The 23,587-nt window shown below is 39.7% G+C and overlaps 1 protein-coding gene and 1 pseudogene across 1 annotated transcript; one reads left to right on the forward strand and one right to left on the reverse strand.

Moving 5' to 3' along the window:
- Positions 1-13,567: 13,567 nt before the first annotated feature.
- On the forward strand, positions 13,568-14,555 carry LOC147885495 (uncharacterized; annotated as a pseudogene).
- Positions 14,556-14,673: 118 nt separating this feature from the next.
- On the reverse strand, positions 14,674-16,079 carry LOC147885496 (uncharacterized). Its single transcript, XM_087396045.1, is given in 3 exon segments — positions 14,674-14,717; positions 15,463-15,591; positions 15,695-16,079. Coding segments are annotated over 3 exon segments (558 nt in total).
- Positions 16,080-23,587: the final 7,508 nt, after the last annotated feature.

The following is a 23,587-nucleotide window of genomic DNA, read 5'->3' on the forward strand; positions in this document are numbered from 1 at the left end:
GGTTAGTTAAGAGTTTGCCATGTGGTAGACAGGACCCAGGTCTAGTGAAGTCAACCACATTAACAATGGTTAGGGGTTAGTTAAATGCATAGTGCCACATAAGCACATAGGCCCTTACTAAGCATAGTTTGGAATGTTGCATATGAATTCCTGTCCTGTGCCACATCATCAATTGGCCCACTTCTTCATTACTTACTTCGACAAGCCATAACTTGCAATCCAAGAAGAATTTGCACACGCTCAAAAAAGAAAAAGTGATCATCTTTTTGAGCTCTAGTGCCTGTCAAGTTAGAATCATTGTTAGCAATTAGAGTCTACCATTGAAGCAATACAAAACTCATGGTAAGATGTTTACAACAAACGGTAAAGCAACGCATGAATGCAAAAAGCATACCGAAAGCCAAAATGCGTGAGATGACCATATCACAGAACATGGCATCCACACATATGGCATTAAGCCACATGGAAGAACAAAGCATCATGCAATGAGAATCAAAACCTTGCCACCTTTAGCCCACACATTTGTAAATCAAACCTGACCACCTGAGAGTAGCTATGAAAGCACCTAGGGGAGGATTTGATCTTGTAACTCACATTTGACCACCTTGCAGTAGCCAAAGGATCATGGCACCAAGGGGAGGTGTTGAGATATGGTGCCATGTGCACATAATTAGAGGCTAAGGTATGGTATAGGAATGTATAAAACTAGGATGTGGACTACATGATGTGAGGATGTGGATCAAGGACATCCACAAGGAGAGAGAATAATAGAAAAACTATTGTAGTTGTATGTAATCAAAGAGACCAGAGGAGCGTCGAAACTCATTGTTGGAGGTCACATGAAATTGCACACCCAAAGCCTGAGCCTGTTCATGGTCTTGTTGATATTCCTCAAAGCCCAAGTTCTGCACCGATATATGAAAATGAAGCAGAAGACAATTTCTCTGAGCTTATTATGAAAGAGACAGATAAAGGCGTTTGAAGATCTGTACTATCTATACAACAAATGACATATTGGTGTTTTCTTGTGTCCTTAGATGACTTATCTTTTATGGTAATAGCATGGAAATTTGACCACATGGCCAAAACTTTCTACAATGTTTTTTATAGAGGTTTTCATGAAACAACATTTGACTCTCTCTCTCTCTCTCTCTCGATGAGACCCGCGAATGCAGGCATGCTTGAGTAGAGGGTATGCCTCATTGGCCAGGCTAGAGAGGCAGTGCTTCCGCTCACACTTTTAGGATCCACACACCAAGGGGTTGATTTTTGACTCCTTGGCTCGCCCAGCGGGGATGTACGGCAGTCCTTGTTGGGAGCCAGACTTGTTGGATACAGAGTGGGCCCATGTGGAGTGGCTACAGGTTCTCATGCTATCACGGATGATTCGTGGTAGTCATCCGTTCCTCACCAGATCATTCAGGCTGAGTTTGGGTCACCCCCTTTACAGCTAGATGCCGCATTTCAGGTCATCACATATCTGTACCGAGTAAGGGAATATGGGGATTATACCTCGGGGCGTAGCAGGCTACCATGGATAGCTTTATCCTCTTCTATGGCACTTGCAGCAGGAGGAGATCAGAGGTGCTGGTATGCACATATAGAGAGATGGTTTGAGCAATTGGGGCTCCACATGGATAGACTACCTCCCTTCCAGTATAGCATGGATGCTCCGTTCTCTCCCTTCTTATCACACGAGGTCAACTAGGTTATCCGTGAGGATCTACTACAGCTACACACTTTTCGGACTTGGTTAGAACCGAGTGAACTCCTAGTGAAGCTTAGCTTCTACAGAGATCACTTCTTACATATCACAACGGAGGGTTTCATTGACCCACCAGGATACACACAGATTTACCTACCCCACTCGATGAGGATCTCTCTTGGGCAGTTCCGGGTCTCTTCACACAGACTTCGCATCGAGAGCGGCAGAGCAGAGCGACTACCCAGGGAGCGGCGCATATGCACACTATGTGACATATAGGAGGTTGAGACAGAGGAGCATTTCATCTTCAGGTATCCTATGTACTATGAGATCCGAGGACGTTTCCACTGCCTCTTCAGAGATAGTTATGGGATTTTAGCCCATTTTCTCTCCTACCCAGACCAGCGGTGTTTGGCAGGTTTCATTCATGAGGCACTTAGACACCGCGAGAGGATACTCGGAGCATGGAGATAGGAGCGGACTTCTTCCTTGGTTGATCCCTCTCAGAGCTCTATCACAGAGTTCTTTCAGCTAGATCACATGGACCCCAACGAGACGAGGCCTTGACATGACCGTGACCAGGAACCAGTGACCCGATAGCTTAGACAGAGGGTCGACACAGAGATCACACTTGGAGACATCCCCTCCTTGTTTAGAGTTGGAGCCCAACGGACGAGGGTCACAATAGCCCTGGTTAGACGTTGAGCTACGACCAAGAGACGTGCCAGGACCGCACCTCTGAGTGGCCGACAACACTCTATTGCCAACTTCATGCCTCCACTACCTCATCCATCCTGATATCTTGCTGTTGCTGGGGATGATGATGATATTGATGATGATGCTGAGATTGATATATAGTCGACCACTGACATCACTATGTTATACTTAGGACTTAGTACTACCATTCTGCATTTTTGGCATTTTGCATTTTGCATTGGTATGGACGCTCTTTTAGTAGCTCCACTACCATAGCTCGTTGTATCAGGATTTTCACAGTCTCATAGACAAATCGGTCTTCCGAAGACTTTAATAAACTTTCTTTCTTTCTTTCTTTCTCTCTCTCTCTTTCTCTCTCTCTCTCTCCTTCCTTCCCTCCCCCCTCTCTCTCTTCCTACCTCTCTCTCTTTCCCTCCATTCTCTCTCTCTATCCCAATCCCTCGCATGATGACATCTAAAAAAATCACAAAGACTAGATAAAGTTTGACCATTTGGCAAAATCTTTTAGATGGGAAAGAAGTGAGGACATGCTTTGGGTAGGTACCCTAAGATGTTGAAAGATTTCTATACAAAATGAAGATTTCTATACAAAATGACATTCTTTTATAGTGATGTCTAGTATTTTCTATCTTTAATATTTTATAGAACTGTCATGTTTTCTTAGCTATCTTGAGCCGATAGTCAAGAATAGAAGACTGGTGCATATCCTCTAAAATTCAGTGTTCCTAAATAAAGTTGTAGGAGTAAATAATTTGACCGCATGGCCTAATCTTTCTGCAATGTTTTATATGGAAAATTTCAACCTTAGAGGTTTTCATGAATATAACTCTCTCTCTCTCTCTCTCTCTCTCTCTTCTCCAACTCAAATCTAGATTATGCTTAAGAAAAATAATGGTTCTCTTTTGATTTACACACATCCATACTGAAAGATGTCTACATGTGGGTGTGTAACAGATCAAATAGAAGAAGTACATGCACCCAATACATCACTGATTAGAAACTTGACCAAATTTTATATTGTATTGGATCTCAATGGGCTTCTTTTACAACACTGCTTCTCGAAGTCAACAAATTGTGAGAGTGTATGCATGGGGCAAACAATGGTTGGTACTTTGGCCAGGATGCATGCAGTTTCTTGATGCTTTATTTGAGAACTTTCAAGTTGGTATTTGGTAAGCAGCTATGCACAAGAACATAATGGCAATCTTTGAGTGTCTACAATGCCATGTAGGGAAGAAATTACCTTTTTCTATGGTGTGGAGCTAGGAACAATGCTATGAACATCTAGGGGAAAAAGTATATAGACCAAATAAGATGGGAGTGGAAGTAATGTTCAAGCCTTTAACACTTGTTTGGAACCAATGGGTTGATATTTTGCAAACACGATAGAACCGTACTCATAGATGATAGTCCATACAAAGGGTGTCTTAGCCCCGTAGGGGACAACATTTTTCCAAAAACATTCAATTGTGATCATAAGGATTCAATTTTGATTAATGAGCTACTGCCCTTCTTGTTTCATCTGTAGCAATGGGAGGATGTGCATGAAGTGATAAACTTTCACAGATATGGTCAATCACCAGTAGAATTTGGACACCCTTTGTATCTCCATTGTATGAATGTATTTATTGAATGGAATACAATCAATACTGAGGGAGAGTAGGACATTTCTCAGAGGTGATGAGCATGAAAAGGGTGTGACTTACAATTTTGAAGCCCCATCCAATACATAAACAACATTTGTAGGTATTTTTCGAAATCCACCTATTCTCTTAAGTTCATTAGAAGTGTCAAAATTGAGAGGAATTACTTGTGTGTCTACTTTAAAAGACATGGAGGCCATGCATATTGCTCAGCAATTGGGATATGACAAACCTTTCATTAATGGTGCTGCAACAAAGTGGTATATAGGACAACTCCAAGGCATTTATTTACAAAAATGATTGATGTATTAGGATCATTTTTATACAATAATAAATTGTCTTGTGTTAGTGTTTAGACTTTTGATTTCATTCTTGCATTTGTGATTATTATTAGATTGGAAGACAGGAAGAGGGGACATATGTGTGCCAATGGACGCAATTAAAAGTTGAAGGTGGGTTTAGGGTGCCACATCCTTTGCCTATTCATAATTAGATGTGGAATGCTTACCTGAACACTCGCCATAGCCTGGGAAGTCATGCATCATCCACATCAAGGCTGCTTTGCAGTTGAAGTCTCATGACGAGGGAGGCTTGCTCACATCATGCACCTCGATACCTCTCCAAAGTATCTCTAGCTCGTCAATCAAAGGCTCCAAATAAACATCAGGATTTTTGACTTTATGTTTCCCTGGAATTAGAAGGGACAGCATAACATGTCCTTTCTTAATAGCCATAGAGGGTGGAAGATTATAATTCACCAATATCACTGGCCATGCACTGTAAGAGGTGCTTTTGAGACCAAATGGGTTCACACCGTCCATACCCAATCCAAGTCTCAAGCTCCTAGGTTCTTCCTTAAAGCTTGGTCATGTGTTTTCAATATGCTTCCACGCAGGAGAGTCTGCAGGAGTTCTCCACTTGCCATCGGTTGATCGATGGGAGGAATGCCATGACATGAGCTTTGCAATGGATTTGCACTTGAACATATGTTGGATGCGAGGGATTATGGGAAAATGTCACAAATTTAAACCTTACGAGCCACATCCAAAGTTTTGAGCTAGAGCTCTATATCTTGCCTCTCCACAAGTAGGGCACTCTCTTGCATCCTTATGTAGTCCACGAAACAAAACGCAATCGTTGATGGGTGGTAGCAAGCTAAGGGTGTCCACTTCCGGACCACTTTCGGGTGAGTGTGGCACCCGCTCAAGTGAAAATACCAAGGTTTTGCTTCAGTCTCTGCAATACCTCGATCGAGGTATATGTTCCAATGAAAATTACACACGAGGACAACCGAGCCAAGCCAATACCTCGATTGAGGTGCTAGGCTTTTTTCACCGGACCGAGCCTATACCTCGATCGAGGTTTGCTGGCATGCCACCTATACATGCCACATATACCTCATTCGAGGTATGGTGGCAATCCAGCTACACCTCGATCGAGGTAGTGTGGCATGTCCAGCTATACCTCGATCGAGGTATGTGCCATCGGACAGGGCAGCTGACATACCTCGATCGAGGTATGCTGAACCGATGACTTGGCCGCATGTCGAATACGTCAATCGAGACATGTGGCATCCAGCTGCTGCATACCTCGATCGAGGTATCGTGGCATGTCTATACCTCGATCGAGGTAGATGTACCGAGATGTATGGGCATGTCAAAATACCTCGATCGAGGTATCGTGGCATGTCTATACCTCGATCGAGGTATGATGGAGCGATATGTATGGTGCATGTGAAATACCTCGATTGAGGTAGGGAAACCCTAAATTTTCTTATAAAAGGAGAGCGACCCCCCTCATTCTTCATACCTCGATCGAGCTCCTCCTCATTGACCGATTTCGGATTTGCGGGACGTTGACGGAATTGCGCCAGCGACGGAGAGCGACCGACGGATAGCGACGGAGATGGACGGAGCGGGAGAGTCCAGGTAGGGTTTTTTTAATGTAGCTTTTTTTCTTTTGCTAAAATTTATTTAAATTTTAGTTTATAGGAATAATTATAAAAAATTTCTAAATTTCAAATGCATTTTAAAGTTTTTTTGGAATTTTTGAATTACGACATTTTTTATTTAAAATGTGAAAATGTAAAAATTTTGTTTTTTAAAATCATATTTGAAAAAAAAGAGATTAAAGTTATTTTTTAAATTAGAGCTATTTTTATTAAATAAAAAAACGTGTCATAGGAATAATTATAAAATATTTCTAAATTTCAAATGCATTTTAATTTTTTTTTAAATTTTAAATTACGACATTTTTTATTTAAAATGTGAAATGTAAAAATTTTGTTTTTTAAAATCATCTTTGAAGAAAAAGAGATTAAAGTTATTTTTATTTAAATAAAAAAACGTTTAAATTTTAGTTCACAGGAATAATTATAAAATATTTCTAAATTTGAAATGCATTTTAAAGTTTTTAAAAAATTTTTGAATTATGACATTTTTTATTCAAAATGTGAAAATGTTAAAATTCTATTTTTTAAAATCATCTTTGAAAAAAAAGATTTGTTGGCAATCTTGTTAGCACAGGAGTAAGGAGGAACAACCTGTATGAGCTAAGTGCTCTTACAGCCACCGTTGGAGTGGGCACAAGCAGACTTTGGCACAAAAGATTTGGCCACATCGGATTTGTAGTGTTGAAGGAGATGCAGAAGCAAGGTATGGTTGCTCACTTACCTGCAGTAACAGAAATCAAAGAACCGTGTGAAGCTTACATGATGGGCAAGCAACAGAGAAAGGCATTACCACAAGAAAGCAAGAATAGAGCAAACGCTCCTCTAGAGTTGGTGCATGTTGACTTGTACAGTAAGCTGCCTACACAGGCCTTGGGGGAATCTTCTTATTTTTTATTGATTGTCGACAACTATAGTAGGAAGATGTGGGTGTACTTTCTTCACAAAAAGTCTTAGTAGAAAAGTGAAGAATCAGATCGAATGGTGGTGGTGAGTTTGTTTCTACAGAGTTTGGAGATTTTGCAAGAGCAAAGGGATCAAGCGACAAATGATGACACCACATATGCCTTAGCAAAATTCGGTTGTTGAACACCGAATGCAGACCACCGTGGAGATGGGGAGGTGTATGTTGAAAGGTATTGGACTGCCAAACCACTTTTAGGCTGAGGCTGTCAATACTGCAGTTTACATCCTTAATCGTAGCTATACAAAGGCACTCAAAGGTAAAACACCACATGAGGCTTACAACGGTAAGAAGCCATCTGTCTCCCATTTCAGAACGTTTGGGTGTGAATGCTATGTGCATGTACCAGACAAAGAGAGAAAGAAGCTACAACCAAAAAGCACCAAATGTATCTTTTTAGCCTATTGTGGTGAGAAGAAAACCTATAAGTTGTATGACCAAGAGGCAAAGAAAATCATAGCGAGCCGCAATGTGGTATTCAAGGAGCAGCCACATGTAGTGGAGGTAGAGAAGAGCTCTTCCACTTTATCATCAAGCGAAGAGGTAATTCACTATGGACTTGTCCCAGGAGCCATAAAGGAGGAGGAAATATTAGATGATGAAGGTATAAGTCACCAACCTATTGTTACACCCATGATCCAGCAAACAAGAAAGGCGTTGAGCACTGAGTTTGAGATGACAGACTTAGGCTTGATGCGCTATTGTTTGGGGATTAAAGTCTAGCAAGAGCTAGGCAAGATCTTCATCTCTCAGTAGAAATATGCAAGGGAGATCTTGAAGGCATTTGGTATGTCTAAGTGCAAGGAGATAGCTACACCTATGGTATTAAATGCAAGGTTCTCTATGGAGGATGCCTCACCACCAGCAGACATCGAGAGGTACAAGAAGTTGGTCGGCAGTCTCATCTATCTGTGCAACACCAGACCGACGAACATCAGTTTTGCTGTTGGCACTTTGAGCAGATTCTCCAATAAGCCCCAAGAGAATCATTGGAATGCAGGGATGCGGGTCATTAGGGAAAAAGGGAACTCATTTTGGGGCCCTGTAAGAAATTCACTATTTTTTGATTTATTTCTCTCCTAAAAGACCTCAAAAATAGTAAAATATGGAAACGTGGCTCAAAACTGTCAGTAAGGACTACAGAACTTTCAATTAAAAAAGAAATAAGATAATCTTTTGTTTGACTAACACGATTTTGCATTAAATATCTCCTTAGATTTTTTTTTGTTTACCAAAGATTCCGCATCTCTTTTGCCAACACGTGCAGGCCTTTCATAAGGAATCCATCACTGAACTTGGTGATTGCACGTTTTCAAAATATTCACATGGATACCGCCACACTTCCACGATTCATGTTACAAAATGACTATGAGATTGACAAACAAACTTCGCAACCTCAGAAGCACAAAAAATGGCCGATACTAGTGAGTCACTAGCTCAGAAGAAGCGATTACACCATCTTCACATCGACTTAGAACAACAATATGCTCTAGCACAAAAAAGACAAAAGGATACGGTGCTGAATGCTCAACAGCGGGAAAATATGAGAAGAGAAGGGCTTCAACATATTGACTTATGGTGCGATGGAAGCATATATCCAAAATTTCAAGTAAAAAACTCTACACCTCCATTTGTCAATCCCACCACATTACTGAGGTTTGCCGGCGATGGACAAAATGGACTTCTTGGTTATATTTCAGTGCAGTCCGCATTTGCGGAAATGTATAAAATGATGTACCTACAAGAAAAGGGGGCCAAGATGCAAGAGATAGCCATTCGTGCAAAATTGGAGCAGCAGTTGCAGAATGAAATTGAGGAGCATTCAAAGAGTAAAAAAGAATTGACAAGAGCAAGAAAGAAGAGAACCATGCTTGGAGATAGACTACGTAGCAGGAAGATTAAAAACATTGCAAATTTGAAGGCTGGGACTGGTGGATGCAAGCGACGAATTTAGGAAGCAAGGTTAGATTGAAATTTATCATTTTGTATACTCAAAAAGGCTCTCAAATGACTATATCTATTTTGTCCCTTACTGCAAAACAAGAATGGAGGTGCTGAATGATATAGGCATATTGTGTTGTTACTATAGGAAATTATTGGAGCCTGCAAAAGAAAATATGGATCCGAACCTTCTTCCTGTTAAACAAATTAAAGGATTGCTTTCTTGTGGTTAGCAAAAGGTTTGATTGAGGAAAAAAAATACAAAACAGTCAAACGCAATGTTGTAGAGGACTTTGTATCCAATAATCAAGTTGATGGCACTATAATCCAAGAGGCTCTTGATGTTAGTGGAGTTAGCAGGAAGGGATATAGTTCGATTTTCCATGCGATATCCTCAACTTTGAAAGATCAAAGGATTAAACGAGTTTTGCTGCCAAACCCAGCAACCATGTGGAGGATAAGAGGTCATTTGAATGAAAGTATAGATGAATTTATTGGGCAATATATCCATATTGAAGAAATATTTCATGCTGGTAAAGGAACCACTGTGTATGATCCTTGGAACAATATATTTGTAGATCTACAACAACTTCAAAGAAGAATGGTCAAGTTTTATGGAATAACATTTGAGGAGTGCAAAGGCATTTTGAAATTTGTTATCAAACTGGATGAGTGTGAGGTCGTAAAGGAAAAGAAAATGGAAAGAGTTACTATTACATTGATGAATGGAGCAATTGATACATCATTGACTGAAGCGAGTTCGAAGTATTTTAGTGTGCAATCCGAGAAACACATATGGTGGTTAGGCTCGTTCCAGGTATGATCATTTTTTGTTTTTTACTTGATTTTGGTCATTGTTTTCAAATGTGTTATAGTAAGGCTTTTGTTTTCTATAATCTGCAGGTGAAGACAGAAGACCATGAAACACTAGATTGGGTGTTTCACCACACGGAAATACCAAGAATAATCAAAAGACAAGTGCAAGGCGAGAATCTCCATGTTGCAGGAAAAGGTGATTTTCAAGTAGAGTGGCACATGGCCGGGGATCTTAAAACACTTAAGTGCATGTATAACGTTAGTAAAGGAGGCAACTCAAAGTCTCCTTGTCTTTACTGCAAAGAATCAGCTCAAGTAATGGATTCAAAATGGTGGAAGAGAGCACCTAATAGAGATAAAGTTGACCCTGACTTCAAGGCCATTCTGGACATTCCACTATGTAATGTTCACATCTACACATTGCATGGTCTATGTCGAATTATTGAGAAATTGGTATTTTTATATATTGGATTTGCTTGGAAACTCCGTCCCGAAAAAAATAGAAAGGATGCTCTTTAGGCATTGGAAAAAGTGTTATCCGATATAGGTCTGCATAGAGGAGATGTTCAAATCACAGAGGATTTTAAAAATCTACCAATGGCAAGGAGGTACCAATCAAGCCCTCTATTGGTGGTGTTAAGGCAAGAAGATTCTTGTCTCGACCCAAACACAGTAAGCAAGTAAGGCAAGGTAGAACAGTTTCAAAGATTAATTATGGATTGTGGAAGCAAGTCCATAATGCTATGAAAGATCATGAGGCAGATGGGGAAGCACGAAATAGGAAGGTAGAGGTGTGGAGGTCTCTTGATCAACTCTTCATGTTCTGTGACAAAGTAACATGGACAAAGAGTGATTACAAGAACTTTGAGGAGGCAATTAAACATTTTGGGAAGTCAATGAAAGACGCGTGGATAGCCTATAATATAACTCACTACATGGTAAGGTTTTGTCTTCTTCTTTTACTTAAGTGTGATCCTCTTTTTTTTATTACTTACTATGCATTCTTATGTCTTACAGCATATCATCTACAACCACCTTCCCTATTTTGTCAAAAAGAATGGATGCCCAGCAATTTGGTCTACCCAAGGCATGGAGAAGTCTCACTACATGGCACGTAATGCATTTTTCAGACACACACAACACTATGGAGGGTGAGAAGGCAAATAGTCTGAAGGAAGTCTTCCAATGGTTTTACCGAGGCATACTACAGAGGCTGCATGCTAAAAGAAAAGTTGCTAGCTCCAAAATCAAGCTTGCTTTTCTTCTAGTTCAAAAGCAAAGACGAAGACAAACTCTAGACAATTCAATGGCAGCAGAGAGACATAGACAATGGAGGGAATCGAAGATATTTAGAAACCATAAATGGACAAGTAAACATGAATAGGACTCATTTGTAACTTATTGGTGTTATGTCCACATGTTTTCAAACTCAATCAATAGAATTTTTTTTTGTGGAACAAGTGACTCTTGGTGTTATGCATCAATAGTATTTCTTTTGTGAAACATATGATCTAAACGTAATACAATTTGTTCACAATTTCAATATATTGTTTGTTTAATATTTAACGACACCACTCTATCTAAATGTACAAATCATTTCATCTTCAACTTATAATTCATTTATACAAGATCATACCAGACATCAAAGACTTTGTACAAATCAGTTCAACTTCAATATAATGTTTGTGCTATATTTGATGACTAAATCCTATTTCTCCCAGGGCCTGCCAATCAGAACTCTCTTTTTGATCTTGATTGGAGTCTTTTTCTTCTTTATTGGCTTGATGTCGACTGTCTATTTATCAATGCTTGCCTCTGTTGCTTGTCTGGGAGGGGTATCCTTTTCTTTAGTTGTCTCCACCTGTTCTTCTTCTTGGATTGTGTGGCTTGATGCAATCATGGGTGGCTCTCGAAACCTTATGATCTTGTGTTTTCCATAGCCCTCCAGACATTTGGGCTCCTTAACACCACATGCTAATGCATAAGAAGTGTAAGACAAAAAGTAAGCGGCCCTAGAGGCCTGCTTATTCTCATAATCTCCAAATATATCTATGGCAGACAACCTCTCTATCAAAATGATCTTTTCCTTTTGCCATGAAAGAGCATGTCCACCTAAAACCCTGGACAAACATTTTAAGAAGTAAACAAACAATGGCTTCTCCATTGTGGCTCAATTGCCTATGGTAAATCAAGATCTTAGCACTGCCTAGATCATGAATATAATGAGCTAGGCCTGACATTTTGTGAAACCCAACCAGCCTACTTCCACTTGATCTCTGGAGGAATGTGTCATCCTCAATTTGTAGCTGCCACATATCAAAAGATTGGAGTGAGACAATACACAACCTACAAAACAAAGCTAAGCAGAAGACAAAGTATTTGATTTGAAGTACCTTCTCATTTTCATTAGCAACAAGCAGTTCATCTTTCCAAAGATTTATTCCTCTCCCCTCTTGTCCAGCCTCTTCTTTAAGCTTTTCTGTGTATAGTGCTGAGAGATTCATAGCTTCCTGTGTGAGCTGGAAGGTAGCTTCATCTGGCTCTTGGAACTTTTCAGCCTCTTTGACACAAAAAGTAAGGGCCTCTGTAGGATCCACCCTTGTGATTGCCTTTTTGTGTCAAAACATGTTCTCCATGGCTATAATCTCTTTCCATTGCTTTGTATGCAATTTGTCAGAGTGATGGCAAGAACCAAGTCAACTGCAAGGAAAGCTGGCAAAGGGCCAGGGCTTGCAGCAACAGTAGCTAGGGCAGGTACCAAGAAATTTAGTGTGCCTCCAAAGGGAAGAGCTGCACATGGCAGGAAGGGTAAGCCAATGAGCCTGCTCAAGAAAAAGGCCAAGAGATTGAATCATGGTGTAGGTGTGCTAAGGGAGATCAGGAAGCAACAGAAAGTTATAGGCTTTGCAATCCCCAAGGCACCTTTTCAAAGACTGGTGAGAGAAATATGTGATAGTTGGCACCTTGGGTTCAGGTGGAACAGAACTGCCATTCTTTCCTTACAGGAAATGGTAGAGGATTACTTGGAAAAATATTTTGAATATGCAATGCTGGTAGCAGCCCATGCTCACAGGGTGACTTTGATGTCCAAAGACTTCAACACTTTGTCCAGAGTGAGATGGAGGTATGACAAGCTTGTTCATCCTGTGGAATGGCAGGACATAAAGATGAGAGACATATTATTAATTCCACCTACAAGGAAGTTGAAGGTAGATAAGGTTAAGGTTGTTGAAGTAACCCACTCAAAGAACACCAGAGGGAAGACTGCTTATGAGGAGTCACTGAAGCTGCAAATAAAAGAAACAAAATCTGTTATAGATGTGGAGACTGGAAAGAGTGAGCTGCAGATACATAGAAGGTTGCAGGAGCTGGGCCCTAATATAGTTGTCCATATTGAGGATGAATTTTCAGTGAATGATTTTGACTTGACAAAACCATGCTTGGCAGCATTGGCTCATAAGAATGAGTATTGCTCAGATACTATCATTCTTGCAATGCTCTAGTAAGTGTCTATTATTTTACATTTTTTGCAAAACAATCCTCCTTGTACCCCCTTTAAACCCTACCCTAATTATTTTTTGGTCCTATGCAGCATGATGAGAAGCTGGCTTCACCCCTCTGTACAGCATATAGTCCATATTATTGATCCTGCCATTTCTTCTAAGTTAAAAGATGCAAAGGAAACTCCCATCAGTATTTCCAACTGGTTCAGACACTGCAATTTTGAAGTAATTGATGTTTTGCTACTTCCATACCATAACAGGTATAAGGGTGACTACTTCTTTTAAGATTCTTCTTTAAGATTTAGAACTCTTGTAGCCTTTGATTTCCTAATGCTTTTTTCCTTATGCAGTGACCACTTGAGTTTTGTTTCTATTGACATCCAGCAGAAGCAATGCTTTATATTCAACTCTCTTAAAAACACACAGAGAGCTGAAATTGTAAGTGCTGTGTGTGCTTTTTGAACTTAAAACTTCATTATTTTGATATCATACTAACTAAATTATATATATTGCAGTTGTATTAGAAGGCTTCTAGATGCATTGGATCACTGTCCTCCTAATGTTTCTCTTTTGGATTCAATAGAGCCAATAAATCTAGAGGTAAAAAGTCGTTCCCTCTACTGATGTCTATTTCATGCTATGCCTTTGAACTTATTGAATAATTTTGTTTTGTTCAGATGTTAACAGTTTCTAACATATCTTTCCAACTGTACAGACACCACAACAAGATGATTTAAGTAGCTGCAGATGGAGAGTGGTGATCAGTGCCAAATATCTACTTTCAAGCTATTTTGAGAAAGAACAGCCAGACCTTGTAAAAAAAAATAATTTTCATTTAGCTTGAAGATAATTCATAATGATACAAAGTGTTCTAAATCATCATATGCCATTGCAGATGAAAGAAGATAGCTTCAGCTCAAACTATGTATATAATTTTAGAGCTCATACAATTTGGAGGTTTTTGAGCTATGCCTCCCCCAAACTTATTGTACCAGCTACTGTTGAGTTGGGTGAGAGCTCTAAAGTACAAGAAGGTGTCATACACCTTGATGCCACAGATGAAGCTGATGTGGTGCCACAGGAACAAGCACCTAGTGCTGAGGAGGAGAAGCCACAGGAGCAAGGACCTGCTGCTGATGTTGTTGAGGAGAAGATGGCAAACAGATGCTCATGGGGCAGTAGAGGAGACAATGGAGTAGCACCAACATACTGTGTACAGGACGGGATGGAGCAACAGAAAACAGATTCTCCAAACAATGATGATAGGGAGATCTTGGACCATGTAGAGCAGCCTCTGGATCAAGCTGTACATAAATAGAAAATGGATGCCAGAAATATGTTCTACATGTACAACTAAACACTTCTGTACAAAATTTTACTTGATTGAATACAAAACCTTTGTTTATGGAGTCTGTGTTATCTCAATTTTCAAATTTTCAATGTCTTTGCATTTTATTAAGCTCTCTCTTCTTTTGAGCAACTGCAAAAAAGCAATATGAATCAGAGCGGTAAAGTAAACTAATAGCAATGCTTAATGAGACTAGGATAAATCAGATGGTGTACCTTTTTATTGTTGTAGATAAATAAAAAGTCGTTTGAAATAGAACCTTTTGTCTCAAATAGAATGTCATTACGTAATTGAGCTAGGGAGCAACATTCTCTTAATGAGATATTGACTAGCACATCACCATTCTCAACAACATCAATATCAAGAAGTTTATTTTCTGCACCAAAAGAATCTTCATCTTGATCCATTAGGACTAGTTTTGTGCCTAGCATTCGACTACGCTTATAATAAAAAGAAAAAATAAAATTTTGTGATGCAACCATGTACTTCAGTTGCATAGAAGGTTGGACAACCTTACAAAACACTGAACTACATGTCTTCTTATCCCAACCTTTATCCAAAAATTGTGGCATGCATGCCAAACTTGTTGCTTTAACTGTGAACATTGTTTTTGAAACCTTCACTGGAAAGGTACTAAACAAGTCCACAAAAACTGTGAGAGGCATGCATAAAGAAATTTTTATTATCCTTGTGGCAATATTGGGCCTCAGAGCTTTCTGTACTTCTTTGAAAAGCTTGGCCCTATATGCCTCTGTAACACTAGAATGTGGGTGAGGCCAATCCACTGAATTCCATGCCAGAAGGTCTTGTTTTATTAACACACCATGTGTGTTAGCATTGTCCAGCAACTGATAAAAATGATCAGTAAAAAATATACCCGATTGAGCTAGCTCTGTTGCACATCGACCTTGGTATTGTTGTTCTCCTATCGATCCATGCAGAACATCTATAAATCCCAGAATACAATCGATGTTTTGCCATGTCTCATACGATGAAGGATATAAATCTGAAATAAAACAACACAAGAATGTCAATACGCAAAGAAAGAAAGCTTCATCTTAAAAATCCATACACCTCGTAAAGAAAAAAACCACAATAGAAAAATATACAATTAGGCCTGTGTTGTGGAAGATCTTTTGGATAGTCTCACAAGACAAATTCTTTATGCATCTACACATGCTGAATCAAAACTTCTTTCACCGATATCTTCCCTCTGGTGATTTTAAAATCTCGTACTCTTCCCTTCCATGACCCCAAGAAAATGTTTTTCGTCTGGGGTCTTTTTCCTTTGCTAGGTTGCATGAGCACCCATGCTCCTTTTGAAACACTAAACCTTTCCCAAGTTCCTTCCGTTTTGACTGTACTTGAATTCTCTACCGAAGAAATAGAAGAAGCAGGTCGACGGGGTAAGGATGTGTGGTATAATTCTGCCTTCATAGCATTATCATCCACAGAGCATCTTCCACAAGAACGGCCATGGTTTTTATTCACCATGGAGATTTTCTAAATCTGTAACAATAGCAAAGTAATGTAAATAAGATAACAAATTGAAGTTTCAAGAAAGAGAAAGTGGGCAGACAGACAGTTGACAAGAAACATCTTACTCTACGCCAAACAGGATCAAGGGAGCAGTTTTGGAAAAGAAGAGGTTGCTACACAATGAGGCAGTGGTGTAGAATGGTAGACCTTTCGAAGGAAAGGCGGCACAACATTTCAAAGTTCAAAGGAAGGTGGAAGCGGGAAGGCCCTTGTCAGATAAAATGTCAGTTTAGATTCTATTTCTTGTCCAAAGATCTTGTGAGAATAAAAAACCAATCTCCACATTAATGTAGCACGCTTGTACCTACATAAAGTATTGTTTCTTTTTTCTATTTTCTCTTATTTTTGTGAATTTCCAACGTTACGTTGGCCCTCTATTGATTGGTTGAGAGCTTATTTTTCCAAACCGTAAAAGGCCCCAAAATGAGCTCCCTTTTTTCCTAATGGCTCAGGTATGTGAAGGGCACTCTTGATTATGGCATCACTTATGGTACGGGCACTTCCTTGGCTAGTCATTGTGACTAGGATTGGTGGGCTAGAGATGTTGATTCCAGGAAATCAGTTTCTGGATATTGTTTCTCTTTAGGTTTAGCTATCTTCTCTTGGATCAGTAAGAAACAACCAATAATGGCATTGTCTTCTACCGAGGTTGAGTACAAGGCAGCATGTTTTGCTGCTTGTGAAGCAGTGTGGCTGAGGAGGATCTTATGGCACATGGGAGTGCAAGAGGATGAGGCAACCGTGCTGAGGTGCAACAATCAAAGTTGCATGGACATTGCTAAAAATCCAATGTTTCATGCACATACAAAACATATAGAGATTCAGTATCACTATGTGTGTGATTTGATTGAGGGCGAGATAGTGGAATTGGTCTACTGTCCAATAGAGCAAAATGCAGCAGATATCTTCACCAAGGCACTCGGGAAGGATCAGCTTCGGGATCGTCTTCAGAGTTAGATTCTTTGCATTGACCAATGTTGAGATGACTTGGAACTTCTTTGGATCAGACCATGGCAAACGAGAACACGATGGTGTAGGTGCAGTGATTAAAAGGGCCCTTACACATGAGCAGCTCAAGAATGATGGTGTGGTATTGAAGCAGGCAGCTGATATAGTGTAATTTTTAACAAATTCATTGAGTACTACTGTATCTACTAGTTCCAAGCATAAGGAAGGACCATCCAAAAGAGTGTTTTGGGAGATCCAGTTGGGTGTAAGTGGATAAAACCAAGACGTGGGTTTGTGCAAGGGTGGAGGGGTCTCGAGGATTGCATAGCATTCAAGGATTTTGCAAACATGATGCAACACAGTTCAAGAGAAGGGAATTGTCTTGCTATTGCCATGCATCTTGAGAGTTGACATACACCTTTCAAAATGGGATTTAAGACCACATGAGTAGTTGGGACCCATGATCTTATGCTCTAGGCCCACCAACCCTTGCAAGTCACGTGTTCAAGCCCAAGCCCAAGATGTTGGAAAATAATTTGCTGAACCTAAATTCATAGGGATTAAATGGAAAAGGCAACCATTACGAGTAGAATCGTGCTTCCGGATCCCATTCATCAATATACAACTGACAGATGAAATATGCATCTGCAAGGACCTAGGGTTCCAAGCACCTTTAAGGTTTTCAAGCCAGTCACAACCTTAGATGCAAAGGTCCATAAGTCACATTCGTAAGTGCAATATGGAAAATACAATGCGACAGGCGTTTCCTAACCTATGTAGGAGAAGGAATTTTTGGTTGGCAGAGCTGGGCTAAGATGAATGCATAGAGGCACCATTTCAGTTTGTGGATGTGTCTAGGGTTCCTACAAGTTACTGGCAAAAACCCATTTTCTTCAAGAATCTTGAATACATTTGGAGGTTCTATATTGAATTCAACCTTGAAAACACACTGCTTGTTGACGACATGTGGTACAAGTCCATCCTAAATGACCTTGATGTATGCATTTGTCCTGAGAGTTTTGATCCCAAGGACAATCAACAGGATCCCTTTTATCTCACAAAAATGTTGATATACTGGCTAGCTATGTGGAACAGTGCACATGACTACAGAAACTTGTGTAAAATGAACAAGTTAAGTAATCCAAAGGATGAGGTATCCATGCCCACAGAGCAATATTACCACCATTTTGTGAGTACACAATGTGAGGGGCACTCTCGTCATTAGTCTTGTAAATATATTATGGTTCACATGATGTAAAAAACTATATTGTGAAGGAGCTAGAGATTTTGTAAGACCAATGTACTTACCAAATAATTTTTTTTAATTAAACATATATTCAATTGTTATCTTATGATGTTTGTCTATGCTGTAAAGCAGGTTACACATCCACAAGTTCTATCTTAATGTGATGCAGTTGTATGAGTTCTCTTTCACATGGATAAAAGTTACTCTGTGTGCTATATAACACTAAATCGGTTACTGTCTATCAATAGATCATCTATATGGCACCAAAATAGTTAGTATATCTTCTAGATAACATTGAATCGGTTATTGTCACTGCCATATAGCACAAAATTGGATACTATTTGTCAATAGATCAACTATATAGTAAGAAATCAGTTAGTATATGTGCTATATAGCACTAAATTGGTTGTGCCTTGTTTGACTATTTGATATAATGATTATGTTGCACCACAACTAAAACACTTTCTTCCTTTGTGTCCAAACATGTTGAATCCATAATCAAATATAAGAAGCCCAAAAATTTTGGTTGTAATAGTGGGATTGGTTGGTATTTTTTATTTAAGAATATCCATGTGCTAAGATGTAGACTCTGCTATTTTACTAGTTGTTCATGAGAGATGTTGGGAGTAGTGCTCATGTTCATGTTGATTGACCTTATGATCACGTAGACTAAGATAAGTTCACAACTATTGTGTGGATGGTTGTCTTTAGAAAAGAAGAGCAATCGAATTGGAGGATGACAATATTGTTGGTTTTTTTTACATTGACTCTGTTATTTTTTTTGGCTATTTGTGCATTGAGTAGAAGAGATGGAACATAACAATAGAACAAAATAGGTCTAAAATAAAACACAATAGATCATCTTTTGATAGTATTTTTCATAACCCTATGAACCATGCACAACAAAAAGATTTGGATTGGTTGTTACTGAAAAAAGTGATGAAATGTTTTAGAGTTCACAGGTCACATTTGCCTCAGAATCAGGCCTCATAGGGTAATGCATTGTAGATCGATTCATGCACTTACAAGGATAGGTAGTATATGTTACTTTTGGGATCCACCAATTCCATGTCGAATTTCATGGCTCTAACAAGATGTCAAGAAAAGATAATGGCGATTGGCTTGTTTTTGAGCAAATAATATTGATGGTCACTGCGTTGTTCATAGTACCATCCAGTAACAGTGTGTGAGCCCCTACCACACTTAGTGCCCCACTTGTGTATAAGAACTTTCCCAGCTGTTTGCTTTGCATGGCTACATTTCAGAATGAAGAAGTACACACCCTCATCGTTTCCCTCCTCAGCATTCATTGCAAAATTGTCTCCCTCTACAAGTAGATCACTTAGCAAGTCCTCACAGGCCTCATAAATAGGTTCTTCAACTATATTTTCTTCACTTGATACCTCATTAGTTGGAGAAAGAATGCCCGATGCCCAAGCTTGAACATAGGACTTGTTCTCACACGATCTCCACCTTTTGTGTATGTGCATCCTTTTGAACATCAACCTTAGCTTCTACATCAGCCTTTGCATCCTCTTTAACATGAGCATTGTGTGGCGATGCATCAGCCCGTGCATCCATATCAACAATAGAACTGTATGCTTTTGCATCAGCCTGTGCATCCTTCTGAACATCAACAGTGAATGCTTTTATATCACATAATATCTTTGCTAATGTATCCAAATCCGCACCAATCATTGATTCGTCCTTCTCATTCTGTGCTTCTTCAACCTCATTAACCTGCCCTAAAGTTTCCACATAATCAAAAGACCCTTCTTGTTCCTTCTCAACCTGCAAGGACCTTTTCTCATTAGGATACCCTACATCATTGTATGTGTCCCCAGCATGTTTAATAGTATGCTTCCTTCCTTGCTTTTATCTTTCTGCAGCATGATCTTTTACTACATGTGAATCATCATTCAAATCATTTGCATTGTGCACAGTAATTGCATGCACATTGCATTTTCGAGCAACACATAACTTGCCTTAAATATAATTGAAACACGTCAAACAAGACAAACATGGAGAGGATGGAACACATGGTGGATCATGATTCACGAATCACAAGCATGGCACATCTTCATTATATTGCAAAAAACTCTTGCAAGCTACATTGTTGGGATGCTCAACTAACTAACTTGCAAATAACTACTCACATACAATGTATTCAATGTCATGGAAGTTCATTACACTTCAATGACATACCATTTCCCTGAGCTCTATGCTTCAAGGGGCTTTTTTGTGTGAACTGAGATAATGTTAGGTTATAATTAGTGACATCCAATGGTCCAATGAGAGCCTCCTCAGGCTCCTCAACATCCATTGCCCACTCTCTTGAGCCTACCAACTCCTCATCACCTCCATCCTCATGTAACAATTTCTTCTCCCTCATTCTTCTAATCACTACCCTTCCAGCCTCCCCTCCAGCTTAAGGGTATTGCAACGCTTTCTTTCTTCTTTTTTATTTGTCCAAGCCTACAAGTCCATTTGGATATCATAAGCAATTGATATCACAATCCTCAAAGTAGGATGAACATTGTATGAAAGGCTAGGAGCTAGTCACCAAGTTTAGGACCAAGATAAGTACCTCAAAACTCGAGAACACATGTCCATCATGGGCAACATTCAATGATATGGTCGGACATAGTTTGTTGTACCTGGCCTTAACCCCTAGTTTTTAGGATAAATTCAGTGTTTGTACTTTGACAATCAATAAGAATTGAATATAAGCTTGGTTGATGATATTGAGTAAGCACTTGTTGGTTGATGATATAGCATTTGCTTGTTCATGCAAATACTAGCCATTGTCTAACTATTAAACATTATGGAGGGCTTGACTATTGATATCATTGATTGAGCAAACACTGGGTTAATGATATCATTTTTCAACCGCTTTCATCACTCTGGAAGTCAAACTTTGCTAAACCTACGCACATGGCATGCTTATGATTTCTATTCGATTTTGTAGTGGGCTAAACATTAGGATTTTAGTGGCCACAATGCATTGAAATAAGTTGTTGTAGATAAACTTGTAAATGTTTCTTTAAGTACTCATTTGGTCACATAGAACTACCTTGGGGAGGAGAGAAATGTACCTTGGAGCAAGGGGATCCAAGAAAGCTTAGGAATGGATTGCTCAAATGTAGAGTGGTGGCATTGAGGACTTGGAAATTGGTATGATGGCAACAATGTTAGCCATAATTACATATGAGAGCATTCCCCGAGGGGTGATTGGAATGGTGGCCAAATGACTTCATCGAGCTTATACTTGGTATGGCTGCCTCTGCAAATGGATTTGCAAAGTACCCACAATAGTATGGAGCTAAACTACAACAATTGCTCAATGTTGAAGTCATGGAAGACTTTCCACACTTTGGTGGCATCATCTTTGCTCAGCTCATCATCTCTCCTCGACTCCTTAGTAGCTTGCTTGATCCTAGGGCCAAGCTGTTTTGTGAGCTCTACTCAGTTTTTGGGTCATGGGTTATTTCTTTTGTGCTCGTGGAACCTCTTTGAGCTGCACCCTTCTCTTGAGACGGCGGACTAGAGCCTTCCCCTTCAATTCTTTAGCTATTTGTGTAGCTAATTCGATATGATCTGCTCCTTCCAATTGATGTCCTTAGCTCGAGGTTGTGCCTTTGATTATTTGAGTATCAGTTCTTGTTAGCAAGTGCTTGTAGAAGATATACTTTAATTTGGATTTTCTGGAAGTTTGCTCGATCAAGTCAGTCTCTGGGTTGGTGCTGCTCCTCGGCACTTGGTCAGCCTTGCTCCCCATATGACATTGCATTGGCAGTGTGCTTGTTTTGGTACCAACGCTTGGGAGTTATTGTGTCCATGCTCGTGCAACAGTCCCAACTCCTCGAGGGCACTTCTCGTTGGCTCCAAGTCTACCTCAAATGCCAAGCTCATATAGAGCTTTCTTTAAGCTAAGTCCGTCAAGGCCTTTCTTGCTTTTGGAGCTGGGATGGCTTCCTCTTCTCGTCGCTCTTCTGTGTCTTTTTCTTGGCCTTTGGCCTGGCCATGTTGCTCTTTTGTAGGGCAATTGCTCTCTCGAGCATCAAAATTTGCATTGACCAAAGATCCTCTGTCCCACTTAGTAGCAAGGCCCTCATGAGGCTATCGAGATGGGTCAAGACGAAGTCTTGGATGGACTCATTCCTCTTTTACTTCAAGCTATTTAGATTGGTCCGAGCATCCTCTTCATTCAATTCTTAGTGAAAATGCAGGAGGAAGGCTTCTTTCATGTGTTCTCAGTACTGAATGTATTTTGTTGAGAATTGGTTCGACTATCACTGAGCTGTCTTGCTTAGGGTGCATGGAAATGACTTCGTATTGTGTTGCACCCATGCATGGTGCACAAGCGGAGGGAGATCTAAAGGGGGTCTTTATCCTTAGCCCCTTGGAATTTTTGGTTTGATTTTGGATGGTGATTGCCATCCTCCTGCTCTTGCTACTCATTGAACACTAGCTTCTCGGATCTGAGCTTACCCATCCTCGTAAGTGCATGCCCTGGCAGAGACCTGTTAGTCTCCCTTGGACATTAATAGACTTTCTTCCTTTCTTTCTTCCCCCATTCCTTGGCCTAGAAAGTACACATATAGATAGAGAGAGAGAGAGAGAGAGAGAGAGAGAGAGAATGATGATGATGATGATATATTATCAAGGACTGTATGATGAGAAACAGTAATGTGTGATCCCTATGGGATTACCCATGCAAAGGTTTGTTATGAGGTGAGATAACGGCTTATAATCGAAATTGTTGCTAGAATAAACAATCTTATGGTCCTCCATAAACTTACGGGTCAGAAGTATACAAAAAACTCATCTCCTGAAACAGCAGTTTCAAGGACACCAAAAGCGAGATTGATCACAAACAAGTGCAAAGCTTGATGCCAATCTTCAAATGCAGCGCAAAGAATATTCATGGGACGCCTGATCCATCGTCAAGTTGTGTTAACCTAAAACATCCAAAATATCAAGCACCCGAGTTAATTTTAAATCGTATCATTTTATACATGTACATATAGCGTGTATAACATGGAATTCATAGAAGGCATATGCCAGGATAATTTTGACAAGAATGCATGCGTATAAAAAATTAGTTTTCATTTTGACGCTTCATTATATAAATATGCACCAAATAATTGATACGAGACCTTTGACTTTTTTGTACTAATGCTGAAGGTTTGAAAGGATGCATGCATATGAAATTTCGTTTTTATTTTGAGACTTGCTCAAATTATAACATATCGGAAGGGTGCAGATA

Source organism: Dipteris shenzhenensis, chromosome 25 (assembly GCF_047967505.1).
Source record: "Dipteris shenzhenensis isolate YYH24624 ecotype China chromosome 25, Dip_SZ_1.0, whole genome shotgun sequence".
NCBI lineage: Eukaryota > Viridiplantae > Streptophyta > Polypodiopsida > Gleicheniales > Dipteridaceae > Dipteris > Dipteris shenzhenensis.